We start from the raw sequence: 24,688 nt of genomic DNA on the forward strand, positions 1-24,688 counted from the left end.
GGGATGGCTCCTTAGACGTGTGCCTATCACACTCGAGGACCCTCTTTTCCCTCCCAGCCCTCTGCTGTGCACATCCTTGTCTGTTGGAATCATTACTGTGGGTGGTGGGCAACTCAGGACTGAGAGGGTGGTGTGTCCCAGAGGGAAGCTACCCAGGCAGGGGAAGGGCAATGGTCAGAGCCATCCAAATCACTGTGAACATACCTTCCAATATCTTGAGAATGAAGCTGAGAATGCCTCCCCTGGAGGGAAAAGGTGGGGTATACATTGTGTAGTTCGCCAGTGACACGGTCAGTGGTTGCAACAAATCCGCTTTGTACTCTTTGAAATCTTCCTCGGTTAAGCTGCTTTTGCCTGTGGAAGGAGAGTACGACAATCAGTCTGGGAGCAGCTTCGACTGAGTACCACCTCTTCAGCCTCAGCAACATGGGGCAAGAGTGAGAGAGAGAGACCCTCTTGCGCCAGGATCTACTAGTGGGCATTCCCTCCACGCTCACAAGTGCACACACACATTACTGAAAATGCACGCCTGATACTGACACACAGCCACCTTTACACAACCGTCAGGGCTGGCAATAAGGAAATCTCTTTAAAGATTAACCTCATCTCTCACAGCTACATCGAAACATGCAACGTGTCTTTCGCGTCAGCAACCAACACAGTCCAAGAGGTGCTGGGGGCAGCCCGCAAGCATCGCCGCCTGCTGGTGCCAATGTAGCACGCCCACATCTTACCAACTCTGACCTGTGGGAGGTCACGGGAGAATGTACAAACTCCGTACGGACTGCAATGGGCACTGAGCTGGTGCTGTAAAGCTTTACGGGAGCCACTGTGCTAGTGTACGGCCTTTTCTCCCCACCTCCACCCAAAGCAGCCACAAACACACCTGATTTCTTTGATGATCTGAAACTGCACGAGGATGAATGAGACATCTACCGTTATTTGCTGCAGAAGAGGCTTCCTCAATGTCTTTGAGAAGGTTCCGTGTGATCTCTCCTTCATAGAAAACCTTAGGACCTTTCGATGCAATGGTCTCCAGTGTTTTAGCAAGCTCAGAGTACTGCACATTGTCACGAAGCCTCCCATCACTCTTATAAAACAAATTACTGAAAGAAAAATATTTATTGATTAAAAGTGAGGTGCAATTTTTCCGTTCAACTGACTGCTTCCCTGGCACACTCATCCACACTGGAACACACGGATTAACTTATTTCCACCAGCAAAGATTACATCACTGAATCTGACGATCAGAAGTGACTAACAGGGTGGGAGAGAAAAACCCATTTTAATTAAAAAAAAAACCTTTTTTTTAACAGCCAGCTCCTGAGGAAGGTAAGAGAGGACATACTGACCGACTGAGCTTGACAGGTTGGTGAAGAAAGCGTTGGTCAGGCTTACAGTAGGATCGGGACGCTGGGTGGAGGAGTTAGGATGTTACAGCTGTATGAGAAGATTACACTTGGAGCGCTCAACAGCCCAGCTTGTTCATGCCAACCACATGTCTGCATTTGATTCCTATACCTGGACCTTCCCTCCCTATCAATCTCCCAGTCCAAACATTGTTCAGATGCCATCACTCTATCATTTCCTCTGGTAGCTCATTGCATATACAAGACCATAAGCTGTAGCAGCAGAAATAGGCCATTCGGCCCATTGACTCTGCTCTGCCATCCAGTCGTGGGCTGATCCACTTCTTCCAGTCATCCCCACTCCCCTGCCTTCTGCCCATACCCTCTGATGCCCCGGCTAATGAAGAACCTATCTATCTCTGCCCTAAATACACCCAATGACTTGGCCTCCACAGCCGCTCGTGACAACAAATTCCACAGATTTACCACCCTCTGACTAAAGTAATTTCTCCACATCTCTGTTCTAAATGGACGTCCTTCAATCCTGAAGTCGTGCCCTCTTGTCCCCGACCATGGGAAATAACATTGCCATATCTAATCTGTTCAGGCCTTTTAAAATTCAGAATGCTCCTATGAGATCCCCCCTCATTCTCCTGATCTCCAGGGAATACAGCCCAAGAACTGCCAAATGTTCCTCATACGGTAACTCTTTCATTCCTGGAATCATTCTCGTGAATCTTCTCTGAACCCTCTCCAATGTCAGTATATTCTTTCTAAAGTAAGGAGCCCAAAACTGCACACAATACTCCAAGTGTGGTCTCACGATAGCCACATAGACCCTCAACATCACATCCCTGCTCTTACATTCCATACCTCTACAAATGAATGCCAACATTGCATTTGCCTTCTTCACAACTGACTCAAACTGGAGGTTAATCTTTAGAGTGTTTTGCACAAGGACTCCCAAGTCCCTTTGCATCTTTCATTTTGAATTCTCTCCCCATTTAAATAATAGTCTGCCTGTTTATTTCTTCCACCAAAGTGCATGACCATACACTTTCCAACATTGTATTTCATTTGACACTTTTTTACCCGTTCCCCTAAACTATCTAAGTCTCTCTGCAGGCTCTCTGTTTCCTCGATACTATCCGTTCCTCCACCTATCTTTGTATCATCGGCAAATTTAGCCACAAATCCATTAATCCCATAGTCCAAATCATTGACATACAACATAAAAAGCAGCGGTCCCAACACCAACCCGTGTGGAACTCCACTGGTAACCGGCAGCCAGCCAGAATAGGATCCCTATTACCTTTCCCTTTATATTATTAGATTAATACTTTGTTTGATCTTGGTAATGTTTAATTTACCTTTTATTGGAACTGTTATCGATACAGATATTTGTGATAATTCTCCTTTTGTTTATATGTACTTTTTTATTTAATTAATAAGAAGATTGATAAAGAAAGAAAGAATAGGATCCCTTTATTCCCACTCTCTGTTTTCTGCCAACCAGCCAATGCTCCACCCAAGCTAGTAACTTCCCTGTGATTCCATGGGCTCTTACAAGCAGCCTCATGTGCGGCACCTTGTCAAAGGCCTTCTGAAAATCCAAATACACCATGTCTACTGCATCTTCTTTGTTTTCCCTACTTGTAATTTCCTCAAAGAATTGCAGTTGGTTTGTCAGGCAGGATTTTCCTTTCAGGAAGCCATGCTTGCTTTGGCCTACTTTGTCATGTGCCTCCAGGTACTCCATAATCTCATTCCTAATAGTCGATTCCAACAACTTCCCAACCACTGACATTCTCCGCTCTGCATGGAAAGGTTGCTCCCTCAATTCCCTTTTGAATCTTTCCCCTCTCACCTTAAATCAATGTCAAGTTTTAGACTCAGCTATACTGGGAAAAGGTCTAATGGTCTGAGGGCAAACTCCAAGGTTGCCCCTCAGACTCTTATGCTCCGGGGGGATAAAAAAACACATCCTATCCAGACTCCCCCGATCGAGCCCTCCGGTCTTCAAACATCTTTGTGAATCATTCCTGCACCTTGCCCCACTTAATGATATCTCAGCTATACCTGGGCAGCCAGAACTGCACCCAATCCTCAGTGTGGTCACACCAATGTCTTGTAGAAATGTAATATGACATTGTAACTCTGTACTCAGTGCCCCAACTGAAGGCAAACATTGTCAAATGCCTTCTTCACCTCCCCGTCTACCTGTGATGTCACATTCAGTGAACTATGTACCTATACCCTTAATTCTCTCTTTTCTACTACACTCTCCAGAGCCCTATCATTCACTGCGCAAGGCCTGCCCTGCTTTAACTTACTGCCTCACGCTTACCCCAGATTAAAGTTCATCTGGCCTTACTAGGCCTACTTCAGCAGTCATCGAGAAGTTGATTACTGTTCACTGTGATCAAGGTGCCACACCATGGTCAGTGGCTTCCAGTCCGAGTAACAACCTTCCACCAAGACAATTCAGTATCAGATTGGTCAGCTCACCCTGCATACAACCTTCTGGATTAGCCCACTGGACAGCACCTTCTCAAAGTCCATGAAGACATATCTACAACCTTTCTCTCATCAATCCATTTTGTTACCTATTCAAAAACTCAATAAAGTTTGTGGGACATGGTTTCCCACGCACAAAACAATAGTGACTATCCCTAAAACCGTAAGATGTAGGAGCAGAAAGAGGCCATTTGGCCCATTGATTCTGCTCCACGGTTCCATCTTCCCTGATTTATTATCCCTCTTAACCCCATTCTCCTTCCTTCTCCCCGTGACATTTGATGCCCTCACTAATCAAGAATCTATCATTTTGGGCTTTAAATATTCCCAATGACTTGGCTCCCACAACTAACTGTGATAATGAATTCCACAAACTCACTACCTCCTGACTAAAAAAAAAAATCCTCCTAATCTCTGTTCTAGAATTATTCTGAGGCTGAATGAAAGATCATTACTAATGCCACCACAACATTTTCAGAGTACTGGGATGTAGTCCATGTGGTCAAGCTGACTTATTTACCTTAAGATCTTTCAGCTTCATACTCGAGTCGAGTATGATTTATTTTGAGGAGTTGTCTATCAGTGTGTCCTCGAGTCGAGTATGATTTCTCCTGAGGGGTTATCAATTGGTGGGTCCTCGAGTCGAGTATGATTTCTCCTGAGGGGTTGTCTATCAGTGTGTCCTCGAGTCGAGTATGATTTCTCCTGAGGGGTTGTCTATCGGTGGGTCCTCGAGTCGAGTATGATTTCTCCTGAGGGGTTGTCTATCGGTGGGTCCTCGAGTCGAGTATGATTTCTCCTGAGGGGTTGTGTGTGGGTCCTCGTGTCGAGTATGATGATCTCCTGAGGGGTTGTGTATCGGTGGGTCCTCGTGTCGAGTATGATTTCTCCTGAGGGGTTGTCTATCGGTGGGTCCTCGAGTCGAGTATGATTTCTCCTGAGGGGTTATCAATTGGTGGGTCCTCGAGTCGAGTATGATTTCTCCTGAGGGGTTGTCTATCGGTAGGTCCTCGAGTCGAGTATGATTTCTCCTGAGGGGTTGTCTATCAAAAAAAAACTAAACTAAGCAAACCTGAACTAAACAAAGTACTTCTTCGCATAGTGGCTAGAACTATTTGACAAGGATACATGCAAACACTTTGCCTGTTTTTGACACGAGAGAGATGCCTCCATAATTGCCAAGATCTACCATGTCTCCCTCTTCAAAATGGTCTCTAATAGACCTCCCCTGAGCTCAGAGGGCACTTGTTAGTTTTCCCAGACCTTCAGGAGCAAGGTGTGTCTGTGGTTCAGGAGTGCTGGTCCACCTTCCTCAAGGATCTCTGCCGCAATCCTGTCAGGACCAGTGGCTTTGTTGCGTTTCAGACTCCTGATGACATCATGGACCTCTTTCATATTGTGAGGTTGCCGCTTGTCTTCTCACACAAGTCTCTGCAGGATTTTCCAACTGTGTCAACTCTGCAAACTTTGATCTGTAACAGGTTCTGTTCTCCGCCAGTTTGATCCATAAGGGGTTCTATTCTCTGCACACTTTAATCCGTAACGGGTTCTATTCTTGGCCAATTTGATCTCTAATATGTTCCATTCTCAGCCAATTTTATCTGTAATGGGTTCTATTCTCTGCCCACTTTGATCTGTAATGGCTTCTATTCGCTGCTCCTTTTGATCTGCAAATTCTAATCTCAGCCCACTTTGATCTCTAACGGGTTCTATTCTCTGCCTACTTTGTGTAGTAACATGTTCTATTCTCACCCCACTTTGATATGAAATGGATACTATTCTCTGACACTTTGATCTGTAAGGATTTCTATTCTCTGCCCACTTTGACCTGTAATGAGTTCTATTGTCTGCAAACTTTGATCTGTAATGGGTTCTATTCTCTGTCCACTTTGACCTGTCAGGGGTTCTATTCTCTGCTGTTACATACCCTTTGATTTGTACTGTCACATGACCATGATGTAATTGAGTATCTGGTGAGAATGATGTCATGGTCTTGTGATGGTAGGGTGATGTAATTTTCCTGCCAGTGTGAGGTCATGTGATGGCCTGTTCCAACAGGTATAAAACGGGGTAAGCTTGCTGTGATGCAGGAGTTTATGTTGGGACGTCGGTTAAGTCATCCGTAATTCCGTTATGCTACATATATGGTTTCATGAAGCAGTTTTGTTTTAAAGTGGAGTTTTAATTTTTACTGTAAGGTACATTGTCGTTGTGCCGGCAGTTTTGAAAATCACTGCCAGTTACGTTTGATGTATCTTCAATTTAATTTCAAAGTCGAAGTATTGGAGAATGAAGATTGATCGAAGTACGAGAACCCGAAGGATCGAGTAAAGCTGGTGTTGTCGGCAGTAATACAGGATCGAACTTATTGAATCCTTGTGACCTGCATCTGAGATAACCCCTGCTTTGTGAGAGCAGAAAGGGTTTTCAGCATTTCACTAAGGAGAAGGTCAGTGCCTTTATGCCACTTTCAATTCCCTTCGTCGTAAATCTTTCGGGCAAGGCATATTTCAGCTAGCATCAGCAGTAACGTCACGTCGTCAAGGAATTTGTTACTTCAAGAAAGTCTCTCCTAATTGACTATGTAAATCATTTGGACTTTTGCATTTATCGCTTCAAGAACTGTGTTCGCATTTATCACTTTAAGAACTGTTTGAGTTAACTTCCGGTTAAGTTAGTCATTTGATAACTTTTCATTTGTCATTGAGCTGAGTTTTAAATAAATGTTTCTTTGTCTATAGAAAAATAGTCTCAAGTCTGTATTCGTTGTTGCCATATCATAACACTACAAACTTTTGTCTGTAATTCTCAGCTCACTTTGATCTGTAACGGGTTCTATTCGCTCGCCACTTTGATTTGTAGGGAGTTGTATTCTCTGACCACTTTGATCTGTAACAGGTTCTATTCTCTGACCACTTTGATTTGTAATGGGTTCTGCTCTCTGCGCACTTTGTTCTGTAAAGATTTCTATTCTCCACTCACTTTGATCTGTAAGGGGTTCTGTTCTCTGCCACTTTGATCTATCAGGTGTTCTATTCTCTGCCACTTTGATCTGTAATGGCTTCTATTCACTGCTCATTTTGATCTGCAAGTTCTAATCTCTGCCCCCTTTGATCTGTAATAGATTCTATTCTCCGCCCACTTTGATCTGTAACGGGTTCTATTCTCTGACCACTTACGGGTGGTCTCCTTGTACACTTGCTGAATTTCTTATTCTCTTTTGCATTATCTGGCAAACCCATATGTTCATACCCCTTTAGTGATTCACTTTTGGCCAGTAGCTGTACCTGATTATACTTCCATTTTCCTGATGAGAGCTTTAATATCCCATGTTATGCATGGTTCCATGATCATGCTAGCCTTGCCCATCACTCTGTTGGCCCTGAGCCTCTGTATCTGACTTTGAAGACTCCCACTTGCAAGAAGACCCTTTATCCGCTACTAGGCTCTCCCACACTACATTTGCAAATTCTGTAGTTATGTGTTCTTCACAATATTGAACTGCCAGTCCTGTCTTTTCCTCTGCTATTTATGTCACGACTATATTATCCTACTCCCACGTGCCAAAACAGCCCTGACTCCTGTCATGCTTCTTGCCTGAAAGCAAATGCTGTTTAGTGTACCCGAACTTTGTTTCTGCCTGTCCTGTTGGCTGAGCTTGCTCGCTTTAACTATTATTTTTGCCTCAACATGCCCATCTGCCACAGTACCACTCGAGATTCAACCTCCCCTTGTATTGGCACCACATCTCTCGGCCAGAATACTCGTCCCCCTCCAGTTCAGGTGCAGTGGATGTTGAGTTTGAGGGCAGGGTACAGGATTACTTGCAGATTCTTCGCATTGTGGAAGAACAGAGGGACCTTGGGTTTCGTATCCACGGATCCTCAAAGCTCCATGCAAGTTGATAGGGTGGTGAAGAAGGTGTTTGGGTTGTGTTGGTCAGGGGATTGAGATCAAGTGCAATGCGGTAATGTTACGGCTCTATAAAACCCTGGTTAGACCATGCAGAATATTGTGTTCATCTCTGGTTGCCTTATTATAAAAACGATGTGGAAGATTTAGAGAGGGTGAGGGGAGATTTACGAGGATGTCAAATTAGAGAGCATGTTTTATGAGGATAGGTTAAGTGAGCTAGGGATTTTCTCGTTGGAGCCAAAGATTATGAAAGATGACTTGATAATGGTGTACAGGAGACGTAGACTGCTTGGGCAGCCAGCAGTTTTTCCTCCAGGGTGGAAGTAGCTCTTACGAGGGGGCATAATGTTAAGATGATTGGAGGAAAGTGTAGGGTAGATGTCAAAGTTTTGCGCGTTTGCGCGGAGTGACAGGAGCATGGATCACGCTCCTGAGTGGTGGTACATCTGATACATCTCTTACATGCATAGAAGAATACTGGAAGGCTGCACAGGATTGAAATGTGGGTAGACACATCGTGGACCAAAGGGCCTGTGTTCCATGTTTAGAAAAGCTGATCCCTTCCCTCAGCCGTTTGCCCTATCTCGTCTTTCTTTGGTTGCTAGCAGAGAACACTTCCTGTTGAGGTGCTGCTTTTTAACCTTCCCATACTCACCCTGCAGGAACACTCCCTCCTTCTGCCCGTGGACAATGACCTCCGGCTGCCCATCTCCCTCTTCCACCACTCAGACAGCACACCATTTTGCAGTCCCACTTGCAGCCACAAAAACTCCTGTCTGTCCCATCTAGTTACTGCCAGTCTCCACTTGCCCTGTCGTGGTGCGGATCTGGCTGCCGTTGCTCCACGCTGCAGCCGCCCCAACCCCTAGCTAAATCTGAAAAAGGTGCGTGCTCTGCCTACCCCCTCTACGTCCCCCTCACTCACCCAGTGATGCACCATCAATAACTCTCTCTGAGACGTGAGGCGAGATATCGGCTTTTATTGACTGGAAGAAGGAACAAGCAGCAATTGACCACCATACTACATCCTGGAGACTGAGGGCAGGGCTCAGGCCCCAATCGCCTTTATACCGGGGTCTGTGGGAGGAGCCACGGGAGCAGTCAGCGGGGGGGGGGGGGGGGGGCGTGTCCAGAAAGGTATATGTAGTTCACCACACCCAGCCTGCACCATAGGCATGACCACACTGTCCGTGATGTTCCTGGCACAGGATCTGACTGCACCCTGGGGGAAATGCTCGGTGCCTTCTGGTGTTTGGAAAGGAAGAGGGGTCAGACTGTGCACCAGCCAGACAGCCTGGCCAGGAGATTCTGCAGACGCTGTAAATCTGGAGCCACAAACTGAAAAAGCTGGAGGAATTCAGCAGATGGGATGGATAAACAGTCGATATTTTGTAAAGCCAGAATGTGAAGGTGGGGGTAGGGGAGGAGCAGAGTCTGGCAGGTGACAGGTGAGGGGGGAAGGTGGACGGCTGGGAGAAGGGAATGATGTAATAAACTAGGAGCTGATAAGTGAAAGAGGGAAACATATCAAAGTAAATTTATAATCAAAGTATGTAAATGGGTCAAGGTACTATCTTGAGGTTCATTTTCTAGCAGGCATTTATATGAAAACACAATAGAATTTTATGAAAAACTACACATGAACAAAGACTGACAAACGCTGCAAATTAAGATAATACTGAGAACACGGGTGAAAGTGAGTCGATAGGTTGTGAAATCAGTTCCGAGTTGAGGTAAGTGAATTTGGACATGCTGGTTCAAGAACCTGATGATTGTAGGGCAGGAACTGTTCCTGAAGCAGGTATGGCAGAGCCCGAGGCTCCTTCCTGACGGTAGCAGTGAGAAAAGGGAGAGGAGCTGAATAAGATGGGGTTTAAGACAAGAGGAGAGCAGGTGGGGAACTGTAGGGAGTCATAAGGATATCATGGGGGGAGAAGGGAAATGGTAAGAGCAGAACCATGATATAGATAAAGACAAACTAGACAGATTACCAGCAGAACATCTGCAGAATCACTTGTGCGCAGGCTGGCTGATGTTTGTGGCAAGTCACTGGGCAAGGCCCATTCACAGTTTGTGCAGGTCTCTGAAGGGAGACTCCAGTGAACATATGAGGACATTCAGTTACAGGGTGTGGAGATGACCAGCACATCACGTAGTCACTGCCCATTCCTTTGCACCCCTGCGCTAAGGAGCTATGTAAAAGTCATTGCTGGCCTCGCACACAAGCCAGGCTGGTGAGTGGCAGCAAGTGCCCTCGATGACCTGGCTTACGGACTGCAGGACAGTGTATGGACAGTGTATGGACAGTGTATGGACAGTGTATGGGAGGGGTTTCGGGAGTCAGGACAGTGTATGGACAGTGTATGGTCAGAGTCAGGACAGTGTATGGACAGTGTATGGACAGTGTATGGTCAGTGTATGGTCAGAGTCAGGACAGTGTATGGACAGTGTATGGGAGGGGTTTGGGGAGTCAGGTCAGTGTATGGGAGGGGTTTGGGGATTCAGGACCGTGTATGGGAGGGGTTTGGGGATTCAGGACAGTGTATGGGAGGGGTTTGGGGAGTCAGGACAGTGTATGGGAGGGGTTTGGGGAGTCAGGGCAGTGTATGGGAGGGGTTTGGGGAGTCAGGACAGTGTATGGGAGGGGTTTGGGGATTCAGGACAGTGTATGGGAGGGGTTTGGTGATTCAGGACAGTGTACGGGAGGGGTTTGGGGATTCAGGACAGTGTATGGGAGGGGCTTGGGATTCAGGACTGTATGGGAGGGGTTTGTGGATTCAGGACAGTGTATGGGAGGGGTTTGGTGATTCAGGACAGTGTATGGGAGGGGTTTGGGGATTCAGGACAGTGTATGGGAGGGGCTTGGGATTCAGGACAGTGTATGGGAGGGGTTTGGGGATTCAGGACAGTGTATGGGAGGGGTTTGGGGATTCAGGACAGTGTATGGGAGGGGTTTGGGGATTCAGGACAGTGTATGGGAGGGGTTTGGGAATTCAGGACAGTGTATGGGAGGGGTTTGGGGATTCAGGACAGTGTATGGGAGGGGTTTGGGGATACAGGTCAGTGTATGGGAGGGGTTTGGGGAGTCAGGTCAGTATATGGGATGGGTTTGGGGATTCAGGTCAGTGTATGGGAGGGGATTGGGGATTCAGGACAGTGTATGGGAGGGGTTTGGGGATTCAGGATAGTGTATGGGAGGGGTTTGGGGATTCAGGACTGTATGGGAGGGGTATGGAGATTCAGGACAGTGTATGGGAGGGGTTTGGGGATTCAGGACAGTGTATGGGAGGGGTTTGGGGAGTCAGGACAGTGTATGGGAGGGGTTTGGGGATTCAGGACAGTGTATGGGAGGGGTTTGGGGATTCAGGACAGTGTATGGGAGGGGTTTGGGGATTCAGGACAGTGTATGGGAGGGGTTTGGGGAGTCAGGACAGTGTATGGGAGGGGTTTGGGGAGTCAGGACAGTGTATGGGAGGGGTTTGGGGATTCAGGACAGTGTATGGGAGGGGTTTGGGGATTCAGGACAATGTATTGGAGGGGTTTGGGGATTCAGGACAGTGTATGGGAGGGGTTTGGGGAGTCAGGACAGTGTATGGGAGGGGTTTGGGGAGTCAGGACAGTGTATTGGAGGGGTTTGGGGAGTCAGGTCAGTGTATTGGAGGGGTTTGGGGAGTCAGGACAGTGTATGGGAGGGGTTTGGGGATTCAGGACAGTGTATGGGAGGGGTTTGGGGATTCAGGTCAGTGTATGGGAGGGGTTTGGGGATTCAGGACAGTATAAGGGATGGGTTTGGGGATTCAGGACAGTGTATTGGAGGGGTTTGGGGAGTCAGGACAGTGTATGGGAGGGGTTTGGGGATTCAGGACAGTGTATGGGAGGGGTTTGGGGAGTCAGGACAGTGTATGGGAGGGGTTTGGGGAGTCAAGACAGTATATGGGAGGGGTTTGGGGAGAGGACAGTGTATGGGAGGGGTTTGGGGAGTCAGGACAGTGTATGGGAGGGGTTTGGGGATTCAGGACAGTGTATGGGAGGGGTTTTGGGATTCAGGACAGTGTATGGGAGGGGTTTGGGGAGTCAGGACAGTGTATGGGAGGGGTTTGGGGATTCAGGACAGTGTATGGGAGGGGTTTGGGGATTCAGGACAGTGTATGGGAGGGGTTTGGGGAGTCAGGACAGTGTATGGGAGGGGTTTGGGGAGTCAGGACAGTGTATGGGAGGGGTTTCGGGATTCAGGACAGTGTATGGGAGGGGTTTGGGGAGTCAGGACAGTGTATGGGAGGGGTTTGGGGATTCAGGTCAGTGTATGGGAGGGGTTTCGGGATTCAGGACAGTGTATGGGAGGGGATTGGGGATTCAGGACAGTGTATGGGAGGGGTTTGGGGATTCAGGACAGTGTATGGGAGGGGTTTGGGGATTCTGGACAGTGTATGGGAGGGGTTTCGGGATTCAGGACAGTGTATGGGAGGGGTTTCGGGAGTCAGGACAGTGTATGGGAGGGGTTTGGGGATTCAGGACATTGTATGGGAGGGGTTTGGGGATTCAGGACAGTGTATGGGAGGGGTTTGGGGATTCAGGACAGTATGGGAGGGGTTTGGGGAGTCAGGACAGTGTATGGGAGGGGTTTGGGGAGTCAGGACAGTGTATGGGAGGGGTTTGGGGAGTCAGGACAGTGTATGGGAGGGGTTTGGGGATTCAGGACAGTGTATGGGAGGGGTATGGGGATTCAGGACAGTGTATGGGATGGGTTTGGGGATTCAGGACAGTGTATGGGAGGGGTTTGTGGATTCAGGTCAGTGTATGGGAGGGGATTGGGGATTCAGGTCAGTGTATGGGAGGGGTTTGGGGAGTCAGGACAGTGTATGGGAGGGGTTTGGGGATTCAGGACAGTGTATGGGAGGGGTTTGGGGAGTCAGGTCAGTGTATGGGAGGGGTTTGTGGAGTCAGGTCAGTGTATGGGAGGGGTTTGGGGATTCAGGACAGTGTATGGGAGGGGTTTGGGGATTCAGGACAGTGTATGGGAGGGGTTTGGGGATTCAGGACAGTGTATGGGATGGGTTTGGGGATTCAGGACAGTGTATGGGAGGGGTTTGGGAATTCAGGACAGTGTATGGGAGGGGTTTGGGGATTCAGGTCAGTGTATTGGAGGGGTTTGGGGATTCAGGTCAGTGTATGGGAGGGGTTTGGGGATTCAGGTCAGTGTATGGGAGGTGTTTGGGGAGTCGGGTCAGTGTATGGGAGGGGTTTGGGGATTCAGGACAGTATATGGGAGGGGTTTGGGGATTCAGGACAGTGTATGGGAGGGGTTTGGGGAGTCAGGACAGTGTATGGGAGGGGTTTGGGGATTCAGGACAGTGTATGGGAGGGGTTTGGGGATTCAGGACAGTATATGGGATGGGTTTGGGGATTCAGGACAGTGTATGGGAGGGGTTTGGGGATTCAGGAAAGTGTATGGGAGGGGTTTGGGGAGTCAGGACAGTGTATGGGAGGGGTTTGGGGATTCAGGACAGTGTATGGGAGGGGTTTGGGGAGTCAGGTCAGTGTATGGGAGGGGTTTGTGGAGTCAGGTCAGTGTATGGGAGGGGTTTGGGGATTCAGGACAGTGTATGGGAGGGGTTTGGGGATTCAGGACAGTGTATGGGATGGGTTTGGGGATTCAGGACAGTGTATGGGAGGGGTTTCGGGATTCAGGACTGTATGGGAGGGGTATGGAGATTCAGGACAGTGTATGGGAGGGGTTTGGGGATTCAGGACAGTGTATGGGAGGGGTTTGGGGAGTCAGGACAGTGTATGGGAGGGGTTTGGGGATTCAGGACAGTGTATGGGAGGGGTTTGGGGATTCAGGACAGTGTATGGGAGGGGTTTGGGGATTCAGGACAGTGTATGGGAGGGGTTTGGGGAGTCAGGACAGTGTATGGGAGGGGTTTGGGGAGTCAGGACAGTGTATGGGAGGGGTTTGGGGATTCAGGACAGTGTATGGGAGGGGTTTGGGGATTCAGGACAATGTATTGGAGGGGTTTGGGGATTCAGAACAGTGTATGGGAGGGGTTTGGGGAGTCAGGACAGTGTATGGGAGGGGTTTGGGGAGTCAGGACAGTGTATTGGAGGGGTTTGGGGAGTCAGGTCAGTGTATTGGAGGGGTTTGGGGAGTCAGGACAGTGTATGGGAGGGGTTTGGGGATTCAGGACAGTGTATGGGAGGGGTTTGGGGATTCAGGTCAGTGTATGGGAGGGGTTTGGGGATTCAGGACAGTATAAGGGATGGGTTTGGGGATTCAGGACAGTGTATTGGAGGGGTTTGGGGAGTCAGGACAGTGTATGGGAGGGGTTTGGGGAGTCAGGACAGTGTATGGGAGGGGTTTGGGGAGTCAAGACAGTATATGGGAGGGGTTTGGGGAGAGGACAGTGTATGGGAGGGGTTTGGGGAGTCAGGACAGTGTATGGGAGGGGTTTGGGGATTCAGGACAGTGTATGGGAGGGGTTTTGGGATTCAGGACAGTGTATGGGAGGGGTTTGGGGAGTCAGGACAGTGTATGGGAGGGGTTTGGGGATTCAGGACAGTGTATGGGAGGGGTTTGGGGATTCAGGACAGTGTATGGGAGGGGTTTGGGGAGTCAGGACAGTGTATGGGAGGGGATTGGGGAGTCAGGACAGTGTATGGGAGGGGTTTCGGGATTCAGGACAGTGTATGGGAGGGGTTTGGGGAGTCAGGACAGTGTATGGGAGGGGTTTGGGGATTCAGGTCAGTGTATGGGAGGGGTTTCGGGATTCAGGACAGTGTATGGGAGGGGATTGGGGATTCAGGACAGTGTATGGGAGGGGTTTGGGGATTCAGGACAGTGTATGGGAGGGGTTTGGGGATTCTGGACAGTGTATGGGAGGGGTTTCGGGATTCAGGACAGTGTATGGGAGGGGTTTCGGGAGTCAGGACAGTGTATGGGAGGGGTTTGGGGATTCAGGACATTGTATGGGAGGGGTTTGGGGATTCAGGACAGTGTATGGGAGGGGTTTGGGGATTCAGGACAGTATGGGAGGGGTTTGGGGAGTCAGGACAGTGTATGGGAGGGGTTTGGGGAGTCAGGACAGTGTATGGGAGGGGTTTGGGGAGTCAGGACAATGTATGGGAGGGGTTTGGGGATTCAGGACAGTGTATGGGAGGGGTATGGGGATTCAGGACAGTGTATGGGATGGGTTTGGGGATTCAGGACAGTGTATGGGAGGGGTTTGTGGATTCAGGTCAGTGTATGGGAGGGGATTGGGGATTCAGGTCAGTGTATGGGAGGGGTTTGGGGAGTCAGGACAGTGTATGGGAGGGGTTTGGGGATTCAGGACAGTGTATGGGAGGGGTTTGGGGAGTCAGGTCAGTGTATGGGAGGGGTTTGTGGAGTCAGGTCAGTGTATGGGAGGGGTTTGGGGATTCAGGACAGTGTATGGGAGGGGTTTGGGGATTCAGGACAGTGTATGGGAGGGGTTTGGGGATTCAGGACAGTGTATGGGATGGGTTTGGGGATTCAGGACAGTGTATGGGAGGGGTTTGGGAATTCAGGACAGTGTATGGGAGGGGTTTGGGGATTCAGGTCAGTGTATCGGAGGGGTTTGGGGATTCAGGTCAGTGTATGGGAGGGGTTTGGGGATTCAGGTCAGTGTATGGGAGGTGTTTGGGGAGTCAGGTCAGTGTATGGGAGGGGTTTGGGGATTCAGGACAGTATATGGGAGGGGTTTGGGGATTCAGGACAGTGTATGGGAGGGGTTTGGGGAGTCAGGACAGTGTATGGGAGGGGTTTGGGGATTCAGGACAGTGTATGGGAGGGGTTTGGGGATTCAGGACAGTATATGGGATGGGTTTGGGGATTCAGGACAGTGTATGGGAGGGGTTTGGGGATTCAGGAAAGTGTATGGGAGGGGTTTGGGGAGTCAGGACAGTGTATGGGAGGGGTTTGGGGATTCAGGACAGTGTATGGGAGGGGTTTGGGGAGTCAGGTCAGTGTATGGGAGGGGTTTGTGGAGTCAGGTCAGTGTATGGGAGGGGTTTGGGGATTCAGGACAGTGTATGGGAGGGGTTTGGGGATTCAGGACAGTGTATGGGATGGGTTTGGGGATTCAGGACAGTGTATGGGAGGGGTTTCGGGAGTCAGGACAGTGTATGGGAGGGGTTTGGGGATTCAGGACAGTGTATGGGAGGGGTTTGGGGATTCAGGACAGTGTATGGGAGGGGTTTGGGGATTCAGGTCAGTGTATGGGAGGTGTTTGGGGATTCAGGACAGTGTATGGGAGGGGTTTGGGGATTCAGGACAGTGTATGGGAGTGGTTTGGGGATTCAGGACAGTGTATAGGAGGGGTTTGGGGATTCAGGACAGTGTATGGGAGGGGTTTGGGGATTCAGGATAATGTATGGGAGGGATTTGGGGAGTCAGGACAGTGTATGGGAGGGGTTTGGGGAGTCAGGACAGTGTATGGGAGGGGTTTCGGGAGTCAGGACAGTGTATGGGAGGGGTTTGGGGATTCAGGTCAGTCTATGGGAGGGGTTTGGGGATTCAGGACAGTGTATGGGAGGGGTTTGGGGATTCAGGTCAGTGTATGGGAGGGGTTTGGGGATTCAGGACAGTGTATGGGAGGGGTTTGGGGATTCAGGACAGTGTATGGGAGGGGTTTGGGGATTCAGGTCAGTGTATGGGAGGGGTTTGGGGATTCAGGACAGTGTATGGGAGGGGTTTGGGGATTCAGGACAGTGTATGGGAGGGGTTTGGGGAGTCAGGACAGTGTATGGGAGGTTTTGGGGAGTCAGGACAGTGTATGGGAGGGGTTTGGGGAGTCAGGACAGTGTATGGGTGGGGTTTGGGGAGTCAGGACAGTGTATGGGAGGGGTTTCGGGATTCAGGACAGTGTATGGGAGGGGTATCGGGATTCAGGACAGTGCATGGGAGGGGTTTCGGGATTCAGGACAGTGTATGGGAGGGGTTTGGGGAGTCAGGACAGTGTATGGGAGGGGTTTGGGGAGTCAGGACAGTGTATGGGAGGCGTTTGGGGAGTCAGGACAGTGTATGGGAGGGGTTTGGGGAGTCAGGACAGTGTATGGGAGGGGTTTGGTGATTCAGGTCAGAGTATGGGAGGGGTTTGGGGAGTCAGGACAGTGTATGGGAGGGGTTTGGGGAGTCAGGACAGTGTATGGGAGGGGATTGGGGAGTCAGGACAGTGTATGGGAGGGGTTTGGGGAGTCAGGACAGTGTATGGGAGGGGTTTGGGGATTCAGGACTGTGTATGGGAGGGGTTTGGGGATTCAGGTCAGTGTATGGGAGGGGTTTGGGGAGTCAGGACAGTGTATGGGAGGTGTTTGGGGAGTCAGGACAGTGTATGGGAGGGGTTTGGGGAGTCAGGACAGTGTATGGGATGGGTTTGGGGAGTCAGGACAGTGTATGGGAGGGGTTTGGGGATTCAGGACAGTGTATGGGAGGAGTTTGGGGAGTCAGGATAGTGTATGGGAGGGGTTTGGGGATTCAGGACAGTGTATGGGAGGGGTTTGGGGATTCAGGACAGTGTATGGGAGGGGTATGGGGAGTCAAGACAGTGTATGGGAGGGGTTTCGGGATTCAGGACAGTGTATTGGAGGGGTTTGGGGATTCAGGACAGTGTATGGGAGGGGTTTGGGGAGTCAGGACAGTGTATGGGAGGGGTTTGGGGAGTCAGGATAGTGTATGGGAGGGGTTTGGGGATTCAGGATAGTGTATGGGAGGGGTTTGGGGATTCAGGTCAGTGTATGGGAGGGGTTTGGGGATTCAGGACAGTGTATGGGAGGGGTTTGGGGATTAAGGACAGTGTATGGGAGGGGTTTGGGGATTCAGGTCAGTGTATGGGAGGGGTTTGGGGATTCAGGTCAGTGTATGGGAGGGGTTTGGGGATTCAGGACAGTGTATGGGAGGGGTTTGGGGAGTCAGGTCAGTGCATGGGAGGGGTTTGGGGATTCAGGACAGTGTATGGGAGGGGTTTGGGGATTCAGGTCAGTGTATGGGAGGGGTTTGGGGAGTCAGGACAGTGTATGGGAGGTGTTTGGGGATTCAGGACAGTGTATGGGAGGGGTTTGGGGATTCAGGACAGTGTATGGGTGGGGTTTTGGGATTCAGGACAGTGTATGGGATGGGTTTGGGGATTCAGGACAGTGTATGGGAGGGGTTTGTGGATTCAGGACTGTATGGGAGGGGTTTGGGGATTCAGGTCAGTGTATCGGAGGGGTTTGGGGATTCAGGTCAGTGTATGGGAGGGGCTTGGGGATTCAGGTCAGTGTATGGGAGGGGTTTGGGGAGTCAGGTCAGTGTATGGGAGGGGTTTGGGGATTCAGGACAGTATATGGGAGGGGTTTGGGAATTCAGGACAGTGTATGGGAGGGGTTTGGAGAGTCAGGACAGTGTATGGGAGGGGTTTGGGGATTCAGGACAGTGTATGGGAGGGGTTTGGGGACAGGACAGTATATGGGATGGGTTTAGGGATTCAGGACAGTGTATGGGAGGGGTTTGGGGATTCAGGACAGTGTATGGGAGAGGTTTGGGGAGTCAGGACAGTGTATGGGAGGGGTTTGGGGATTCAGGACAGTGTATGGGAGGGGTTTGCGGAGTCAGGTCAGTGTATGGGAGGGGTTTGTGGAGTCAGGTCAGTGTATGGGAGGGGTTTGGGGATTCAGGACAGTGTATGGGAGGGGTTTGGGGATTCAGGACAGTGTATGGGAGGGGTTTGGGGATTCAGGACAGTGTATGGGAGAGGTTTCGGGAGTCAGGACAGTGTATGGGAGGGGTTTGGGGATTCAGGGCAGTGTATGGGAGGGGTTTGGGGATTCAGGACAGTGTATGGGAGGGGTTTGGGGATTCAGGTCAGTGTATGGGAGGGGTTTGGGGATTCAGGACAGTGTATGGGAGGGGTTTGGGGATTCAGGACAGTGTATGGGAGGGGTTTGGGGATTCAGGACAGTGTATGGGAGGGGTTTGGCGATTCAGGACAGTGTATGGGAGGGGTTTGGGGATTCAGGATAGTGTATGGGAGGGGTTTGGGGATTCAGGACAGTGTATGGGAGGGGTTTGAGGATTCAGGACAGTGTATGGGAGGGGTTTGGGGAGTCAGGACAGTGTATGGGAGGAGTTTGGGGATTCAGGACAGTGTATGGGAGGGGTTTCGGGAGTTAGGAAAGTGTATGGGAGGGGTTTGGGGATTCAGGACAGTGTATGGGAGGGGTTTGGGGATTAAGGACAGTGTATGGGAGGGGTTTGGGGATTCAGGTCAGTGTATGGGAGGGGTTTGGGGATTCAGGTCAGTGTATGGGAGGGGTTTGGGGATTCAGGACAGTGTATGGGAGGGGTTTGGGGAGTCAGGTCAGTGTATGGGAGGGGTTTGGGGATTCAGGACAGTGTATGGGAGGGGTTTGGGGATTCAGGTCAGTGTATGGGAGGGGTTTGGGGAGTCAGGACAGTGTATGGGAGGTGTTTGGGGATTCAGGACAGTGTATGGGAGGGGTTTGGGGAGTCAGGACAGTGTATGGGAGGGGTTTGGGGATTCAGGACAGTGTATGGGAGGGGTTTGGAGATTCAGGTCAGTGTATGGGAGGGGTTTGGGGATTCAGGACAGTGTATGGGAGGGGTTTGGGGAGTCAGGACTGTGTATGGGAGGGGTTTGGGGAGTCAGGACAGTGTATGGGAGGGGTTTGGGGATTCAGGACAGTGTATGGGAGGGGTTTGGGGATTCAGGATAGTGTATGGGAGGGGTTTGGGGATTCAGGACAGTGTATGGGAGGGGTTTGGGGATTCAGGACAGTGTATGGGAGGGGTTTGGGGAGTCAGGTCAGTGTATGGGAGGGGTTTGGGGAGTCAGGTCAGTGTATGGGAGGGGATTGGGGATTCAGGATAGTGTATGGGAGGGGTTGGGGATTCAGGTCAGTGTATGGGAGGGGTTGGGGATTCAGGTCAGTGTATGGGTGGGGTTTGGGGAGTCAGGTCAGTGCATGGGAGGGGTTTGGGGATTCAGGTCAGTGTATGGGAGGGGTTTGGAGAGTCAGGACAGTGTATGGGAGGGGTTTGGGGATTCAGGACAGTGTATGGGAGGGGTTTGGGGACAGGACAGTATATGGGATGGGTTTAGGGATTCAGTACAGTGTATGGGAGGGGTTTGGGGATTCAGGACAGTGTATGGGAGAGGTTTGGGGAGTCAGGACAGTGTATGGGAGGGGTTTGGGGATTCAGGACAGTGTATGGGAGGGGTTTGGGGAGTCAGGTCAGTGTATGGGAGGGGTTTGTGGAGTCAGGTCAGTGTATGGGAGGGGTTTGGGGATTCAGGACAGTGTATGGGAGGGGTTTGGGGATTCAGGACAGTGTATGGGAGGGGTTTGGGGATTCAGGACAGTGTATGGGAGAGGTTTCGGGAGTCAGGACAGTGTATGGGAGGGGTTTGGGGATTCAGGACAGTGTATGGGAGGGGTTTGGGGATTCAGGACAGTGTATGGGAGGGGTTTGGGGATTCAGGTCAGTGTATGGGAGGGGTTTGGGGATTCAGGACAGTGTATGGGAGGGGTTTGGGGATTCAGGACAGTGTATGGGAGGGGTTTGGGGATTCAGGACAGTGTATGGGAGGGGTTTGGCGATTCAGGACAGTGTATGGGAGGGGTTTGGGGATTCAGGATAGTGTATGGGAGGGGTTTCGGGATTCAGGACAGTGTATGGGAGGGGTTTGAGGATTCAGGACAGTGTATGGGAGGGGTTTGGGGAGTCAGGACAGTGTATGGGAGGAGTTTGGGGATTCAGGACAGTGTATGGGAGGGGTTTCGGGAGTTAGGAAAGTGTATGGGAGGGGTTTGGGGATTCAGGACAGTGTATGGGAGGGGTTTGGGGATTAAGGACAGTGTATGGGAGGGGTTTGGGGATTCAGGTCAGTGTATGGGAGGGGTTTGGGGATTCAGGTCAGTGTATGGGAGGGGTTTGGGGATTCAGGACAGTGTATGGGAGGGGTTTGGGGAGTCAGGTCAGTGTATGGGAGGGGTTTGGGGATTCAGGACAGTGTATGGGAGGGGTTTGGGGATTCAGGTCAGTGTATGGGAGGGGTTTGGGGAGTCAGGACAGTGTATGGGAGGTGTTTGGGGATTCAGGACAGTGTATGGGAGGGGTTTGGGGAGTCAGGACAGTGTATGGGAGGGGTTTGGGGATTCAGGACAGTGTATGGGAGGGGTTTGGAGATTCAGGTCAGTGTATGGGAGGGGTTTGGGGATTCAGGACAGTGTATGGGAGGGGTTTGGGGAGTCAGGACTGTGTATGGGAGGGGTTTGGGGAGTCAGGACAGTGTATGGGAGGGGTTTGGGGATTCAGGACAGTGTATGGGAGGGGTTTGGGGATTCAGGATAGTGTATGGGAGGGGTTTGGGGATTCAGGACAGTGTATGGGAGGGGTTTGGGGATTCAGGACAGTGTATGGGAGGGGTTTGGGGAGTCAGGTCAGTGTATGGGAGGGGTTTGGGGAGTCAGGTCAGTGTATGGGAGGGGATTGGGGATTCAGGATAGTGTATGGGAGGGGTTGGGGATTCAGGTCAGTGTATGGGAGGGGTTGGGGATTCAGGTCAGTGTATGGGTGGGGTTTGGGGAGTCAGGTCAGTGCATGGGAGGGGTTTGGGGATTCAGGTCAGTGTATGGGAGGGGTTTGTGGATTCAGGACAGTGTATGGGAGGGGTTTGGGGATTCAGGACAGTGTATGGGAGGGGTTTGGGGATTCAGGACAGTGTATGGGAGGGGTTTGGGGAGTCAGGTCAGTGTATGGGAGGGGTTTGTGGAGTCAGGTCAGTGTATGGGAGGGGTTTGGGGATTCAGGACAGTGTATGGGAGGGGTTTGGGGATTCAGGACAGTGTATGGGAGGGGTTTGGGGATTCAGGACAGTGTATGGGATGGGTTTGGGGATTCAGGACAGTGTATGGGAGGGGTTTGGGGATTCAGGACAGTGTATGGGAGGGGTTTGGGGATTCAGGTCAGTGTATCGGAGGGGTTTGGGAATTCAGGTCAGTGTATGGGAGGGGCTTGGGGATTCAGGTCAGTGTATGGGAGGGGTTTGGGGAGTCAGGTCAGTGTATGGGAGGGGTTTGGGGATTCAGGACAGTATATGGGAGGGGTTTGGGAATTCAGGACAGTGTATGGGAGGGGTTTGGAGAGTCAGGACAGTGTATGGGAGGGGTTTGGGGATTCAGGACAGTGTATGGGAGGGGTTTGGGGACAGGACAGTATATGGGATGGGTTTAGGGATTCAGGACAGTGTATGGGAGGGGTTTGGGGATTCAGGACAGTGTATGGGAGAGGTTTGGGGAGTCAGGACAGTGTATGGGAGGGGTTTGGGGATTCAGGACAGTGTATGGGAGGGGTTTGGGGAGTCAGGTCAGTGTATGGGAGGGGTTTGTGGAGTCAGGTCAGTGTATGGGAGGGGTTTGGGGATTCAGGACAGTGTATGGGAGGGGTTTGGGGATTCAGGACAGTGTATGGGAGGGGTTTGGGGATTCAGGACAGTGTATGGGAGAGGTTTCGGGAGTCAGGACAGTGTATGGGAGGGGTTTGGGGATTCAGGACAGTGTATGGGAGGGGTTTGGGGATTCAGGACAGTGTATGGGAGGGGTTTGGGGATTCAGGTCAGTGTATGGGAGGGGTTTGGGGATTCAGGACAGTGTATGGGAGGGGTTTGGGGATTCAGGACAGTGTATGGGAGGGGTTTGGGGATTCAGGACAGTGTATGGGAGGGGTTTGGCGATTCAGGACAGTGTATGGGAGGGGTTTGGGGATTCAGGATAGTGTATGGGAGGGGTTTGGGGATTCAGGACAGTGTATGGGAGGGGTTTGAGGATTCAGGACAGTGTATGGGAGGGGTTTGGGGAGTCAGGACAGTGTATGGGAGGAGTTTGGGGATTCAGGACAGTGTATGGGAGGGGTTTCGGGAGTTAGGAAAGTGTATGGGAGGGGTTTGGGGATTCAGGTCAGTGTATGGGAGGGGTTTGGGGATTCAGGACAGTGTATGGGAGGGGTTTGGGGATTCAGGTCAGTGTATGAGAGGGGTTTGGGGATTCAGGACAGTGTATGGGAGGGGTTTGGGGATTCAGGACAGTGTATGGGAGGGGTTTGGGGATTCAGGACAGTGTATGGGAGGGGTTTGGGGATTCAGGACAGTGTATGGGAGGGGTTTGGGGAGTCAGAACAGTGTATGGGAGGGGTTTGGGGAGACAGGACCGTGTATGGGAGGGGTTTGGGGAGTCAGGACAGTGTATGGGAGGGGTTTGGGGAGTCAGGACAGTGTATGGGAGGGGTTTGGGGAGTCAGGACAGTGTATGGGAGGGGTTTCGGGATTCAGGACAGTGTATGGGAGGGGTTTCGGGATTCAGGACAGTGTATGGGAGGGGTTTCGGGAGTCAGGACAGTGTATGGGAGGGGTTTGGGGAGTCAGGACAGTGTATGGGAGGGGTTTGGTGATTCAGGTCAGTGTATGGGAAGGGTTTGGGGAGTCAGGACAGTGCATGGGAGGGGTTTGGGGAGACAGGACAGTGTATGGGAGGGGATTGGGGAGTCAGGACAGTGTATGGGAAGGGTTTGGGGAGTCAGGACAGTGTATGGGAGGGGTTTGGGGATTCAGGACTGTGTATGGGAGGGGTTTGGGGATTCAGGTCAGTGTATGGGAGGGGTTTGGGGAGTCAGGACAGTGTATGGGAGGGGTTTGGGGAGTCAGGACAGTGTATGGGAGGGGTTTGGGGAGTCAGGACAGTGTATGGGAGGGGTTTCGGGATTCAGGACAGTGTATGGGAGGGGTTTCGGGATTAAGGACAGTGTATGGGAGGGGTTTCGGGATTCAGGACAGTGTATGGGAGGGGTTTCGGGAGTCAGGACAGTGTATGGGAGGGGTTTGGGGAGTCAGGACAGTGTATGGGAGGGGTTTGGTGATTCAGGTCAGTGTATGGGAGGGGTTTGGGGAGTCAGGACAGTGCATGGGAGGGGTTTGGGGAGACAGGACAGTGTATGGGAGGGGATTGGGGAGTCAGGACAGTGTATGGGAGGGGTTTGGGGAGTCAGGACAGTGTATGGGAGGGGTTTGGGGATTCAGGACTGTGTATGGGAGGGGTTTGGGGATTCAGGTCAGTGTATGGGAGGGGTTTGGGGAGTCAGGACAGTGTATGGGAGGGGTTTGGGGAGTCAAGACAGTGTATGGGAGGGGTTTGGGGAGTCAGGACAGTGTATGGGATGGGTTTGGGGAGTCAGGACAGTGTATGGGAGCGGTTTGGGGATTCAGGTCAGTGTATGGGAGGGTTTTGGGGATTCAGGACAGTGTATGGGAGGGGTTTGGGGATTAAGGACAGTGTATGGGAGGGGTTTGGGGATTCAGGTCAGTGTATGGGAGGGGTTTGGGGATTCAGGACAGTGTATGGGAGGGGTTTGGGGAGTCAGGTCAGTGTATGGGAGGGGTTTGGGGATTCAGGACAGTGTATGGGAGGGGTTTGGGGATTCAGGTCAGTGTATGGGAGGGGTTTGGGGAGTCAGGACAGTGTATGGGAGGGGTTTGGGGATTCAGGACAGTGTATGGGAGGGGTTTGGGGAGTCAGGACAGTGTATGGGAGGGGTTTGGGGATTCAGGACAGTGTATGGGAGGGGTTTGGAGATTCAGGTCAGTGTATGGGAGGGGTTTGGGGATTCAGGACAGTGTATGGGAGGGGTTTGGGGAGTCAGGACTGTGTATGGGAGGGTTTGGGGAGTCAGGACAGTGTATGGGAGGGGTTTGGGGATTCAGGACAGTGTATGGGAGGGGTTTGGGGATTCAGGACAGTGTATGGGAGGGGTTTGGGGAGTCAGGTCAGTGTATGGGAGGGGTTTGGGGAGTCAGGTCAGTGTATGGGAGGGGTTTGGGGAGTCAGGATAGTGTATGGGAGGG

The 24,688-nt window shown here is 51.2% G+C and overlaps 1 protein-coding gene across 1 annotated transcript in view; it reads right to left on the reverse strand.

The window, feature by feature from the left end:
* Nucleotides 1-24,688, reverse strand: part of LOC132401264 (glutathione hydrolase 5 proenzyme-like) — a 195,785-nt gene that overhangs the window by 28,640 nt on the left and 142,457 nt on the right. The window contains exons 5-6 of the mRNA XM_059983296.1: nt 937-1,106; nt 205-354 (exon numbers count right to left, since the gene is read on the reverse strand). Of these exons, the coding sequence (XP_059839279.1) occupies nt 205-354; nt 937-1,106 (320 nt within the window). The remainder of the gene's footprint in view (nt 1-204; nt 355-936; nt 1,107-24,688) is intronic.

Source organism: Hypanus sabinus, chromosome 10 (assembly GCF_030144855.1).
Source record: "Hypanus sabinus isolate sHypSab1 chromosome 10, sHypSab1.hap1, whole genome shotgun sequence".
In the NCBI taxonomy this organism is placed as follows: Eukaryota; Metazoa; Chordata; class Chondrichthyes; order Myliobatiformes; family Dasyatidae; genus Hypanus; species Hypanus sabinus.